Source organism: Polypterus senegalus, chromosome 8 (assembly GCF_016835505.1).
Source record: "Polypterus senegalus isolate Bchr_013 chromosome 8, ASM1683550v1, whole genome shotgun sequence".
NCBI lineage: Eukaryota > Metazoa > Chordata > Cladistia > Polypteriformes > Polypteridae > Polypterus > Polypterus senegalus.
In genome coordinates this window covers 182,821,845-182,835,571 of record NC_053161.1, presented here as the reverse complement: position 1 = coordinate 182,835,571, position 13,727 = coordinate 182,821,845, and the positions used below count along the sequence as shown (strand labels likewise).

Below are 13,727 nucleotides of genomic sequence, written 5' to 3'. Positions count from 1 at the left end.
CTGTGAGTGGGAGTCCATCTACCTTAAACAAGAAAGCCTGAGCATCAAGGAGGAGGACAGTAAACTGCAGCCAGTGGGCATTAAAGAAGAACATGAAGAGAAATCTGTCAGTATTGAGACACATAACCATACAAAGCTGGACAGTGTAAAAGAAGACAACTGTCATGATGGGTGTCAAGATGGAGTGGTGACCAGGTTAGACTCTTCTCAGAGCAGACACTGTTCATCTCCAGATCCTTCTATCAATGTGAAGTCTGAATCATTAGAGTCTGAACCAAAGAGGGCTGTGGAAACTACATCTGTTAGAGCTCAGAAAAATAAGCGACCACCTTCAAAGAAGTCTGGAAAAAGTAAGTGCAAAATAAAAATGTGTAAGATTTAGGTTTGGGGTTTATGAGCTTCAAAAGTTGGATCTTGTGATTCTTAGGAGAAACTTAGAAATAGACTGAAAATACTTTATTTTATTGTGTGTTTAAATATACTGTAGTTTGGGATTTTATCTATTGTTATGTAAGGTTTAGCAGTTTGCTATTCTTCCATTATAGTGACTTTATGCAGAAGTCCTCAGCCTATCCTCGATAAAGAGTGCTATACAAATGTCCAAGAGCAAGACAAAGGTATTGATCCCTCTGGAATTTCCTGGGTATCCATATTAATTCCTCTTAACAATGTAGTCCAATCTTCAACTAAGCTCTGATTACAGACAGCCTCAGTTGTCCTAAACTACTGTAATAACACAAACATTTGGATGGCTTCTTGTCAGTCCTGAACACATCGTTTAAACATTCACAGTCCACTCCCTGACCCTCCTATTTTTACAGACTGGTTGACCCTTCTTTAACAGTTATGACCTTCACAAAATTTTGTAGCTACTGATCAGCAATGAATTTTAACCCATTCCTTCATTCCAATCCTTTTCAGTTCCTTCATCCCTGTGAGCTCTTTTCTGATCAGTTCTCTTTAGGTCAGGCCACAGCATCTCGTGTCTCTTATTGGCCATTCCAGAACACCATTACCGTATGTTTAACCCTTTCTGTTTTTGATTTCTTCCTGTGTTTGGGCTCATTGTCCTGTGTCATCACTCAATTTTTGTTAAGCTTCTACTTTCCTGATATTTTTCTGTCAGATTTCTTGATGATATTTTCAATTCAGTGACCGTTGATCATGTCAGGTGTTCCAGGCCATGAAGAAACAAGCATGCCAAACCATGATGCTCCATTCACCTTGAGTCTTTAGTATCAATGTCCACTTTTGTGTTACCTCCAAGCATGGTGTTGCATGTTTTGACCAAAGACTTCAACTTTTGGCTCATTCATTCATAGAACATTGTCTGTTCTGGAACATTGTGATGATCTTTTACAAGTTTTCAGATGTGCAGTGATGGTTTTGCTAGATTGCGTTGATCTCCTTGGTGTTGCCCTTCTGTAAACTACATTCTTATGCTTTTCTCCATATGAACACAAGGACAGAGACTTTCTCAAGTCCTGGAGACTTCTGCAGGCCCTTTGCTCTGCCAGTCTGGGTCCCTATTCATCTCTGCTTTCATGCTGTGATCTTTGTGGGTTGCCCTTTCCAGTAGTGAGTTTCCTCCATATTCGTAGACAGTATGGCTCTCTATGCATTGATGGACATCCAGGTCTTCAAAAATTATTTTATCACATTTGCCAGCTTTACACATCTCTTCAGTTCTTCTAAGGTTCTTGTGACATCCTTACAGAACTATTTGGATGAAATGTCAAACCTTTGAATTTACAATTGAAGTAGTGGATTGGAGAAACAACTTAGACAGACATGTTGACATCATTCTTAAATCATAAAGTGACAAGGTCTGTGTGTTCTGTGCTAGTCTGTGATCTTGCTGTTCGAGTGTGCATTAAATATGACTTTTGCTCCTAAGCCCGGTGTCTTCTTTTACCTGACAGCTCCCCTGCTTCTCCCATATGGCCCCGCAACAGGAGAGTCGCCCTACCTGCAGCTGACCTTCTTTCCACTACTGATCTGGAGGCTTCCCAATCCCTCGCTTCGGTTCCGCTCCCTCCAGACTGAGACTTGGCTTCCCTAACAACCAGGATGCTCACACCACGAAATTCATCTTCCAAGCCTCCCGACTCCCGCGGTCTTGTCGGCCTTACACGGCCAGCCATCCTTCTTCTGGTTACTCCCGCTCTTCATAAAATGCTCAGCGGAAGCGACCACTACCTATGGCCCTCGGGTGTCAGCCAATCACCCTGCTAGGGCTCGCTGTCCAGCTGCCTGTGAGTGCTCACTCGTTCGCTCTCTCTCTATAACACACACTGGCTTTCTCTTCACTGCTTCCTGCTTTTCTTCCACACTCCTGCAACCTCCATTTCTTTCTTTCATTTCTCTTCCCTCTCCTAGCCTAGCCACCTCACGCTTCTATTTATGATGAGGACGTGGCAGCTATGGCAATCAGCAGCTGCCGGGAACAATTATGGATGCGGACAGTTTCTGACCTGTGCACTTAGGTGAGAAACGGCCACATCACAAATTCCCAAGGAACTGCTTCGGCCACACGCCACCACGCTCCCTCGCTAAGCCTCGAGTGCAGCGATTATTTATTTTAAAAATGGCCTCTTGATGTGAACTGCAATACCACAGGAAGTACTGAGGAATTTGGAAATTGTAGAGAGAGAAGTGCTACGAAGATTGAATTAGTTGAAATCAAACAAATCACCAGGACCAGATGTTATTTATCCTCAAATGCTTACAGAGTTTAGTAAATATACAGTTTATATAATCCTCTGATGGATAGTTTATAGTAGTCACTGCACAGTGGGACAATTTTTATGAACTGAAAAATGTAATATAGAAAGGGTGATTGGAAAAACTGAAGTATCAACAGGTCAGTAAGCTTAACTTGAATCACAGGAAAATAAATGAAACAAATTATTAAGGAAAAGATTGAGTGACACAAGGCAAGAACAGGAGTTTTACTAAACAGTCAGCATGGATTTAAATGAGGGAGGTTGCGTTTTACTAACATGCTGGAAATCTATGAGGAACCAACCAAAGGATATGATCAGAGTGGAACAGATGATATTATTTATCTGGACTTTCAGAAAGTATCTGATAAGGTGCCACTAAACTAAAAGAAGTGAAAGTTCACAGTGTGGTGTGCAGAATTGGCTAAACACAGGAAGCAGAGGGTTATGGTGCGAGGAACCCTATCAGAACTGAGTGATTATAAGAGTAGTGTCCTACAAGGGCCAGTGTGAGGGCCACTGCTATATAAATATATTGTCAGACACGTGTGATTGGGAGACAGCTGAATGATTGGGAGAGAGCTGAATGACCTACCTACAGTGGGCTGGCGCCCTGCCCAAGTTTTGTTTCCTGCCTTGCACCCTGTGTTGGCTGGGATTGGCTCCAGCAATCCCCCGTGACCCTGTAGTTAGGATATAGCGGGTTGGATAATGGATGGTTGGATGAATGACCTAAATGATAGAAATACCACGCCAGACCAGGGGGCAGCAGGGTGTGCTGACTGTCTCTCTCAATGGCTCTGCATGGAAAATCCTGCAGGGTACTGGCACCAATGATGACAAAACTTCCAGTTCCAGGTCTGATGTTGTCATTTCCCTTACCTGCCTTTAAAGCTGCCATCTTAACTCCATAATATCCAAACTATTTTGGACTCAAGCCTGTGAACATCTCTTTTCAATTTATTTCAATTTTGCAGCCGGGAAACAATATATGGGTGGCTGCCCCAAACCTTTATGATGTCTGCGACTCATCTTTGTGACAGTGGCTTTTTAATATCAGTCAAATTTTCCCAAATCTATCTTGAAACTGCGCGATATATTCTATATATTGGTAGAGGGGAGAGCCTCTTCTTCCCATCCTTCTTTTAAAATATCCAATATTCCCCGAGGTTGTCATCCTTATAACAATTCAAAAGGAGAGAACCCTGTCCCTGCTGACCACCTTGCAAAGCATTTGTTTGAGAGTCTGATTAAATCTCTCTACTAGACTATCGGTTTGTGGATGATACACAGCAGACTTTAAATGCTTTTTTTTAAGTAACTTGGCCATTTCCCTAAATGTTTTCTGATGTGAAACACATCTCTTGTTCTGTAAGGACTTCTTTAGGGATGCCTACACACACAAAGACCCCTACAATTTCCTGTGTGATACCTTAAGACGTGGCTGAGCGCAAGGGAACAGCCTTTCAATATCGAGCAGCATGATATATAAATAATTTGGATAGGAATAAAACAAGGTGGTTAAGTTTTTAGATGATGCCAAGGTAGGTGGATTTGGCAGATAATCGAGAATTGAATTATCACAATAGAGGGATTCAGACAGTACACAGGCTTGGGCAGAGTTGTTGGAGATGAAATTTAATTTAAGTAAATGCAAAGTATTACATGTAGGAAGTAAAAATGTAAGGTTTATATACACAATGGAAGGTCTTATGAGAAGGATTTATGAGTTGTAGTGAAGTCATCACCACCGACTCCTAGAGAGTTCAGAAGTCATTAAGAAGGCTAAGAGAATGTCAGGTTATTTAGCGCCCTGATGTGTGGAGTACAAGTCACAGGAGGTTATGCAGAGATTTTATAAAACAGCACAGGCCTCATCTGGAGTACTGTGTGCAGTTTTAGTCTCCAGGCTACAAAACAGACCTAGCAGAGGTAGACAAGTCCAGTGAAGAGTGACTAGGCTAATTCTAGGGATGTCGAGGTATGAGTTATTGTGACAATCCGGGTTCTGCTCCATGCTCCCATCTGTCTTTCGGGAGCTCTTGAACCCAACACCGTCGGAAATGTCACCGATGAGCTGGAGAGTGAGGCACAACAATGTAACAAGGGAATGGTGCAAAAAGTGCAAAGTGCTTTATTAAAACAACAATCAAAATCAAAACAGTGTTCAAAAAAATAAGTGCAGCGTTTCTCAAAAATCTTCAAATAAATAATCCAATAAAATGCTGTGAATTGTGGAGGCTAAAAACAATAAATAAATCCTTAAAAAATGAGGTTAAAACAATGCCTTTCTACTGGTGACTCCACTGCTTCTCTCGTCCAGGCTATGCACCAGAGGAGCCACCCTACTTGCAGCTGACCTTCTTTCTGCCTTCTCCTGTTGGTCTGTTCACCTCGCTGATCCCTGGATCTGGTGGGCTTCACCTGACTGTGACATGGGCGTTCACGCTGGGGCTTTTACATCCCACGTCCCGACTCCCACTGCCATTCCGGCCTTATGTAGTGAGCCATCCTCCTTCCGGTCACTCCCGCTCCTCAGTAATGCTCAGCTGGAGCGACCACTACTGCCTGCTTCTGGGGTGCTGGCCAAACACCCAGGCTCACTGTTCAGCTGTAGGTGTTCTCTACTATGAGCACCTTCGCTCGTTCATGCACCGGCAATCAGTTTGTCCTTCTCCACTTTAAGCTCCTCTGTGAGCCCACCACACACAGCTATTAGTGGATTAGGAGGGATTGTGACACCAAGGCTGTCTGAAAGGCACTTACAAATTATTTTCCAGAAGGATGTTAATTTGGTGCTGGCCCAAAACATGTGAGGCTGGGACTTGATTGTAGCATTCGCAGGTTGGATCTTGCCCTGGAAACATTTTGTACAGTTTTAAACAAGACAGATATGCTCGATATGTAATTTTGAGTTGACTAATTGTATGCTTTGCGAATATGGAGCTCGAGTGGATTCTCTGCATTGCTACCTTCCACTCCTTTTCTGATATGTTGAGTGAAAGATCTTTTTTCCATTGTCCTCTTGGATCTTTGAAAGGGAGGGACTGTAAAATAATTCTATATATTGCAGAAATACTGTCTGAGTCCTCGAAATTTACCAATATTTTTTCCAGCATAGCGGAGGGTGCGAGATGAGGAAAATTGGGCAGGTGCTGTTTAAGAAAGTTTCTAATTTGAAGATAGTGAAAGAAATGTGTTGCTGGAAAGTTACATTTGGAATGTAATTATTCATAGGATGCAAAAATGTTGGATATATAAAGATCTCTAAGTGATTTAATCCCAGATGTTTTCCAGATATTAAAAACTGCATTTGTTTGTGAGGGTTGAATAAGGTGGTTCTCATGCAGAGGTGCCACAGATAAAAGATTCTCCATCTTAAAATGCTTCCTACATTGGTTCCATATTCTGAGTGAGTGAATCACTAACTTGCATTTATTAGGACACAAAGCAGGGAATATAAAGTAGTACTACAGGATTTTATTTATATTGTGTGCCAAGCCTGTTTATTTTCATCCATTTGTGTCCATGTTCGGGTTTTAATAGCTTGTATGTTTGCTGCCCAGTAATAAAACTGAAAGTTAGGTAGATCCATGCCACCTTCTGCCTTAGGTCTTTGTAGGGTCGCTCTTCAGATGCGTGGATGTTTTGAGTTCCAAATAAAAGAGGTTATGGTTGAATCTGATTGTTTAAAAATGATTTATTGATGTGTATTGGAATATTTTGATATAAAAATAGAAGCTTAGGAAGGATATTCATCTTAACAACATTAATTCTTCCAGCTAGAGTGAGATGAAGAGTTGACCATCTATGCAAGTCTTGCTTAATTTTTTCCATACAAATGGCAAAATTTTGTTGATAAAGAGCTTTATGTTTACTTGTGATATTTACCCCTAGGTATTTAAACTGATCTGCAATGATAAAAGGGAAGGTGTCCAATCTAATATTGTATGCTTGAGAATTCACTGGAAAGAGTACACTTTTATTTAAATTAATTCTGAGACCAGAGATCTTATGAAATTCTGTAAGTGCTGTTAAGACTGCAGGCACAGTATTTTGTGGGTCTGATATATACAGTACCATATCATCTGCATATAGAGAAATTTTCTGTTCCAGTCCTTCTCTGATAATCCCCTTTATCTGGTAAGCATTTCAACACTGAACTTCCAGTGGCTCAATGGCGACTGCAAATAGCAATGGTGACAAGGGGCATCCTTATCTGGTACCACGTTCTAGTCTAAAGTAGTCTGAACAAATGTTGTTAATACAAACTGAAGCTTCTGGATTGTTATATAGTAGTTTGATCCATGCACAAATGTTGGGGCCAAACACAAATATCTCTAATGTAGTGAAAAGGTAGTTCCATTCAATCATGTCAAATGCTTTTTCTGCATCCAACGATAATATCATCTCTGGGGTGTTTGACTTTGCTGGTGAATATATTACATTAAGCAGAAGTCGAAGATTGGAAGCTAAATGTCGACCTTTAATAAATCCAGTTTGTTCTTGTGATATTACCGAAGGCAGCACTTTCTCCATCCTTTTTGAGAGTATCTTAACATCATTATTCATAAGTGAAATTGGCCTGTACGATGCACACTGTAATAAGTCCTTATCTTGCTTAGATAAGACGGTGATTAATGCTTGGTGAAATGTTTGAGGTAGAATTTGATTGTCTCTAGCTTCAGTAAATGTTGCTATTAAGAGGGTAGTTAGCTGAGTGGAGAATTTCTTATAAAATTCTACAGGATAGCAATCAGGGCCTGCTGCTTTCCCGCTCTGAAGTGACTTTATAGCATCTAGTATTTCTGGTAGCGCCAGAGGTTTATCCAGTTCCTCTGCACTGAGAGTATCTATTTGTGGTATCTGTAATGTATCCAGAAATGCATTTGATTGTGTGTTGTCTTTTTTAAGATATTTCCAAACAGTAGTTATTTTCTGCATCTTTTTCCAATCTGTGCACACTGTCAGTGCTGCGCGTGTCCTCAGCTTAACATATTCCATGTCATGAAATCGGTAGACCAGTCAACCAACTACAAGCCGATTTCACAATAAACACAAAAACTGGGCATTTTTAATTCAAGACTGATTAATTTGTGTAACACTACTGTTTAATTCAGTTGTATTTCTTCTTTATAACACTCTTCATTGAGTGCAGGCTTGGACTGCTTGATGTTTGCAGCCATAACAGAGATAATAATTACATACATGAACACACACATTGGATCAAATTGACAGCAAAACCTGGCAAATTTTAGCTTACTCAACATAAATAAGTCCTGATGGTAGATACCCTTTAACATTGTAATGGTGAGTATAAATGTCACCAGCGTGTCACAAAGGTTGCCAGTCCTGGTGTCACCTGTCACTCCCCTGTAGAGCTGAAACAACAACAGCTGCACTCTTCCTTGGTTTTCTCATCTTCTGTTTTTTCTCTGATGTCACTGAAGCTTCTGTAGGCCTATGCACTGAGGCTTACTCATTCATTGCTCTCTTTTGCTTTGGTGAATGAAAGAAGACATTTTGTTGTTTGTTTTGGTGTCAAGTGGTTTTAGTTCAAGTGTGGATGGATGTCAGGACACATTCTAATTATTGAAGGTGCACTTTTCATGCTTGACATGGCATTCTGTTTTACATAGTAACCTTCACAATGGCTGAGACAATGAAACATTCTTCTTGCATTTACTCTTTTAATCCACCATTTAAAATTACAAATTAAATAATTCAGATGTAATTAAAGTACAAATTACTGATTTTCATTTAAGGGGATTTGCAAACATTTCAGTCACACCTTGTAGAAATGACAGCACTTTTTCTGAATCGTCCTCCCATTTCAGGGCACCGTAATGTTTGGGACAATTGGTGCCAGAGATGTTTGTGATTCCTCAGGTGTGTTTCATTGCTTTAGTCTTGCAGGCCTAAGACACCTCCTACCTTACTCCTACCTACAGACTACCTTTGGTCTCTGTAGTTGTCATTGTTCAACATGAGGGCAAGAGCTGTGCCAATGAAAGTCAAAGAAGCTGGAAAATAATAATGAAATCATTAGAGACATTGGATAACCTTAAGATTACCCAATTCAACTGTCTGGGATATCGATAACAAGAGAGAACACACTGGTGAGCTCAGTAATTACAAAGGGACTTGTAGACCAAGTAAGACCACCACTGCTGAAGACCGAAGACGTTGCTGCAGATTTAATTTTGATCACAACTTGCACAGCCTGATGGTAATGATATTGCATGTATCTCTTGTCACACACGTACGCATGGGAGGCAGCTAAAAGGCTTGAGTAAGGGCAGTTCCGAGGCATGCTGGGATGTGGTAGAGTGCACTGACTCTTTCTCTCCCTTTCCTGTAGACCATTCACGGGAGATTCCTCCTGGCTCTCTTGACGTCACTTCCGGGACCGAGCCTATGGATGGAGACCTTGCCGGCTCTGGCCCCTGTGATGTCACGTCCGGGCTCGAACCAATGGCTGAAGACCATGAGCCCGACCCCTATGATCTCACTTCCTGTTTTCTCCTTTAAAAGTCTGTACCTTTTCTGTATTCCCTCAGTTCTGTCTTCGACTCGGTTGTGTGCACATCAGTGCAGTATTCATTTAAAATGACTTTTGCCGCCAGGAAATCAATTATACAGCTGGCTGCCCCAAACCTTTCTATGACTCTGTGTCGAGTTTGTGACACACTCTACCATCTTAAGTATACCATCCAATACAGATGGCATTACGTGGCTCAGGGTGACTAAGAGATTCCTCACCAGTTCACACTGAAAAGCCGCCATCGCCAAATAACCCACAGCTGTTAAGACCTGTAAGAGACAAGGGATTGTGTGATTTCTGTATGGTGGTCTCTGTAAGGAAGGCTGCAGTTCAGCACACACTTCAAAGAGGATGACAGTAGGGAGTTTAAATCAGCTTAGAATTCAGTCATAATTATTAGCCAAAATGTCATTGTGATACATCAAAACTCACTCCTTGTGTAGCCTGTCAAACATCAGAATGTGAAATGTGTAATGAAATGAGATTTTCTATTCAGTTCTTCGTTTTTCCACCTGGAGTTGCTAAATTGCCACCACAAATAAACAAAGTCTGCATGGGACTTACAAATGCTCAAAACTTGAGGTAACTTTGAGCCAATTTAAATGGCAAGTTCTAGTTTTATAAATCCTAACTTTCGCATAAGAAACAGCTTTCATATATGTGGCCGAGCATAAGGAAGTTTTATACATGTGGCTCTACTGAGCAGTTGTAATAAAGGACATAAAATGAACAAATTAAGTGTGTTTTCCAAGTACAACAAAAGTTTTATAATTGCTTATGCTGATCAAAGGTTGTTCCTAATTTCAGCTATCATGTATTTAATGTGAGTTAATGTTGATAATAAGGCAGTGAATTGAAAATAAGCACTTTTTTTTTTTTCATTTTTGTTTAAAATTTTACACAGGAAAGAAAGATCACTGCTGTGTGGAATGTGGCAGAGAATTCCCTAAAAAGAGTGCTCTTCAGAAACACATGAGAGATCACACGGAAGAGAAGCCATATTGCTGTAAAGAATGTGGTAAACAGTTTTCACTAAAAGGCAATCTGAAGTTCCACACTAGAGTTCACACCGGAGAGAAGCCATATTGCTGTAATGAATATGGCAAACAGTTTTCACATATGAGCAAACTGAAGGACCACACTAGAGTTCACACTGGAGAGAAGCCATATTGCTGTAATCAATGTGGTAAACAGTTTTCACGTATAAGCAGTCTGAAGAACCACACTAGAGTTCACACGGGAGAGAAGCCATATTGCTGTAAAGAATGTGGTAAACAGTTTTCACAAAAAGGCAAACTGAAGGACCACACTAGAGTTCACACTGGAGAGAAGCCATATTGCTGTAGTGAATGTGGTGAACAGTTTTCACGAAAAGACAATCTTCAGAAACACACGAGAATTCACACTGGAGAGAAGCCATATTGCTGTCGTGAATGTGGCAAACAGTTTTTAGACATGCGCGATCTTCAGAGACACACAAGAGTTCACACCGGAGAGAAGCCATATTGCTGTAATCAATGTGGTAAACAGTTTTCACGGAGCATCATTCTTCAGAGACACACAAGAGTTCACAACAGAATAAAAACAGTAGCAGTTCAAAAATCAGTCCAGAAAAACCAAGAACCCTTCAGGACTTAAGAATGAGGTTCAGTCATGTCCTGAAAAGTAAGCAAACTAAACTATTGTTAAGAAATGAATCTCAAAGAGAAGCCATATTGCTGTTTGGAACGTGGCAAACAAATCTGTCACAGCAGTACACTTCTGAGACGCACCAGAATTCCCACCGGAGAGAAGTACAACTGAACTGTCCTGACTAAAGAGTGAGGTTCACTCCTGCCTGTACAGTAAGCACATGTACCTGACACAAATCCATCCTACTTAGTGTTGTGTCAAAAACAAATCAACATGGAGGAGACATAGCAGTTTATATCCTTTTTCCTTTTCCACAAACAAAAGAAAGAACAGGGCGTCATACAAACGGCTTCTCACCAAAGCCCCTACAGCCTCCACCATGCACCTAATTTTGTTTTTATAACATACATATTACATATAGAACTATTTACAATATATTATACACATTTCATCAGAAAAAAAAAAAAAAAAACACTTTACAATATATAGGGTGACACAGAAAAACGGGAACTTTTGAAATGTGTAGTGGCAGCCATGTACAGTTGGTAGCACTGAGGAACAGGGACCTTGAGCTGTAAACAATCTCGCCATTTAGTAATTTAGTAATCAATTGCAAGGCAATCAATGGCAGCTGTGCGAGAATTGTTCGGTAACCGTGTCATCTCAAGATTCAGTGACATTCCCTGGCCCTCAAGATCACCGGATTTGTCCTTTTGTGATTTTTTCTTGTGGGGCTACCTAAAGAGTCAGGTCTACACGAGTCGGCCAAGGACACTGAATGAATTGAAATAAAGAATTCAAGACGAAATTTGTGGTATCCCAGCTGAGATGTTGCAGCGATCAGTGGGGAACCTCGACAGCAGATTGGAAGAATGCATACGTACAGGAGGACGCCATCTACAGGACGTAATTTTCAGACATTGATAATTTGGATTACTGTCTTTTAAAAGGCAAGTTGTAGTGGTTCAATTGCTGTCAATACAATTTTTTTTTGTTGGATTTCTTCTATTATTATTGGGTTTTTCAAAAGTTCCTGTTTTTCTGTGTCACCCTGTACATAGTCTCACACAATAAATAATAGTTCAGCTTTATAATATTATATATTTTGCTATTTTAATATAACAAAAAATAAAAAAAACATACCTTGACAAAAAAAGAACAAACAGCTTCTCGCCAGTGCTTATTAAATAATAAATCAAATCAATTACTAATAATTATAAACACAAACTATTAATACAAAATCAATAAAAAAATTAAAATTAAAATCCAAAATATACACATGATCATGCTGTACACCATGCCGAATTATGTTTTAACTCTGTGGCAGCGCACTAAAAGAACAAATGCTTTTTTAAATTTTATTTTGTTTTTGTTTGTTCGCTTTTGATAATAAAACATACAAAACTGTATATAAGAACTCGGGGGGGGGGGGAGGTGACACATAACTTAACACTTGAGAATTACCAAATAATATACATGTCAAATAAATAGAATAAAATTAGAAAAGGCTTTTAGAGAGCAGACTTACCTGTACAGCATCCACCATCGCCTGAGGGTGCCTGCCATCTGTGGGGAGTCACATTAATTAGCATCCGTACTCCAAATATGACACTAAGTTTACACAAACAATTGCTTTTTGGAAAATTCATAACTGAAAGATACAAAAAAATTAAAAAGACAGAATTCACTTTGCTACACAAATTGCAGTAGTGGATGTGGCCAACAATTCTCACAAATCGGAATCTTCTGGGCCACAAAGAATTCAGACTGGGTGCCACCTCCAGAAGTGGACTTCGTTGGAGAAGATCTACACCGGGGGCTATCAACGCTTTGTCATGGTATACCACCCCAAAAATATAATTGTTATAAAATACCTGCATTTTATTTTGGTGTTAAATTGTTAATTACTGAACTGTTGTTATGTTAAATTAAAGGTGGCATTTCTTTTTTCACCAAGAAAATGTTCTTTCAGAGATCTTTTATAAGGTACTAGCAATGTTAACCTGTCAAAGACATGTTTTAGAATGAATTTCAAAAGGATTTGATATGTTAGGACTGATAGGCACTGGCAGTGTGTCACCATGAGGAGGTCACTTCAGCTGTCTGTGCTAATACTGGAAAAGCAAAAGAAATGCCAGCAATTGTGTCTCAAATGTTGTAAGTCTCCTCAGCATCAGAAAATAATATTATTATTATTATTATTGTCAAAAAGTTTAGTAAAGTCACGTCTTTGAACCAGAAAGGGGTTTCCTGTTCCCAAGAGACTTTGCATTCCACTATCTTGGTTTACCTACAGTGTGCTTACTTTATTGTTGTATTTTATTTGCTCCTTTGAATAAATTACAATCACCTGTCTGTCATCTCCTGTCATCTGACGGTGACTCCTGCACTCTGCTTTCTGTTGGCCAAACCCTGCTAGTTAGCACATTTTACAGAGGTCTGTGAAACCCCTCTTTTACAAGGTCTTTTGAGCCGAAAGCTAAACTGACCAACCTGAGAGCAAAATTGACAAGGCAGTGTGTGCCATCGATGTAGAAGAGAACATCTGAGCTGACGTCTCCACATTCAGCCAAACCCCAAGTCACACACTGCAGACAACCCATCTGTGGGCGCCGCTACGGCCTTTCAGACAACGGGCTCAGTGCATTAAGCTTGAAGTACTCGGCCGAAGCTGCTGAGAGATGAGGATTCCATCTCAACGTTTGGACTGGGATGTGCGATACTGTCCTTCCAGAGGTAACGTGTTGTCCATCTCTATCGAGCTATCCTAAGCATCTATCTAGTGTTGTCCATCACGAGCAAGATAGCGCAGAAGAAAGCTGAGAAAT

At 40.2% G+C, this 13,727-nt stretch overlaps 1 protein-coding gene across 8 annotated transcripts in view; it reads left to right on the top strand.

Annotated features, from left to right (window-relative positions):
- The window catches only part of LOC120533527 (zinc finger protein 239-like), a 304,582-nt gene extending 293,419 nt beyond the window's left edge, over positions 1-11,163 (top strand). For all 8 annotated transcript variants that reach the window (XM_039760458.1, XM_039760461.1, XM_039760457.1 and 5 more), the window contains exon 3: positions 10,172-11,163. In XM_039760458.1, coding sequence (XP_039616392.1) covers positions 10,172-10,905 — 734 coding nt within the window. In that variant the 3' untranslated portion in view covers positions 10,906-11,163. The remainder of the gene's footprint in view (positions 1-10,171) is intronic.
- The last annotated feature ends 2,564 nt before the right edge of the window (positions 11,164-13,727 follow it).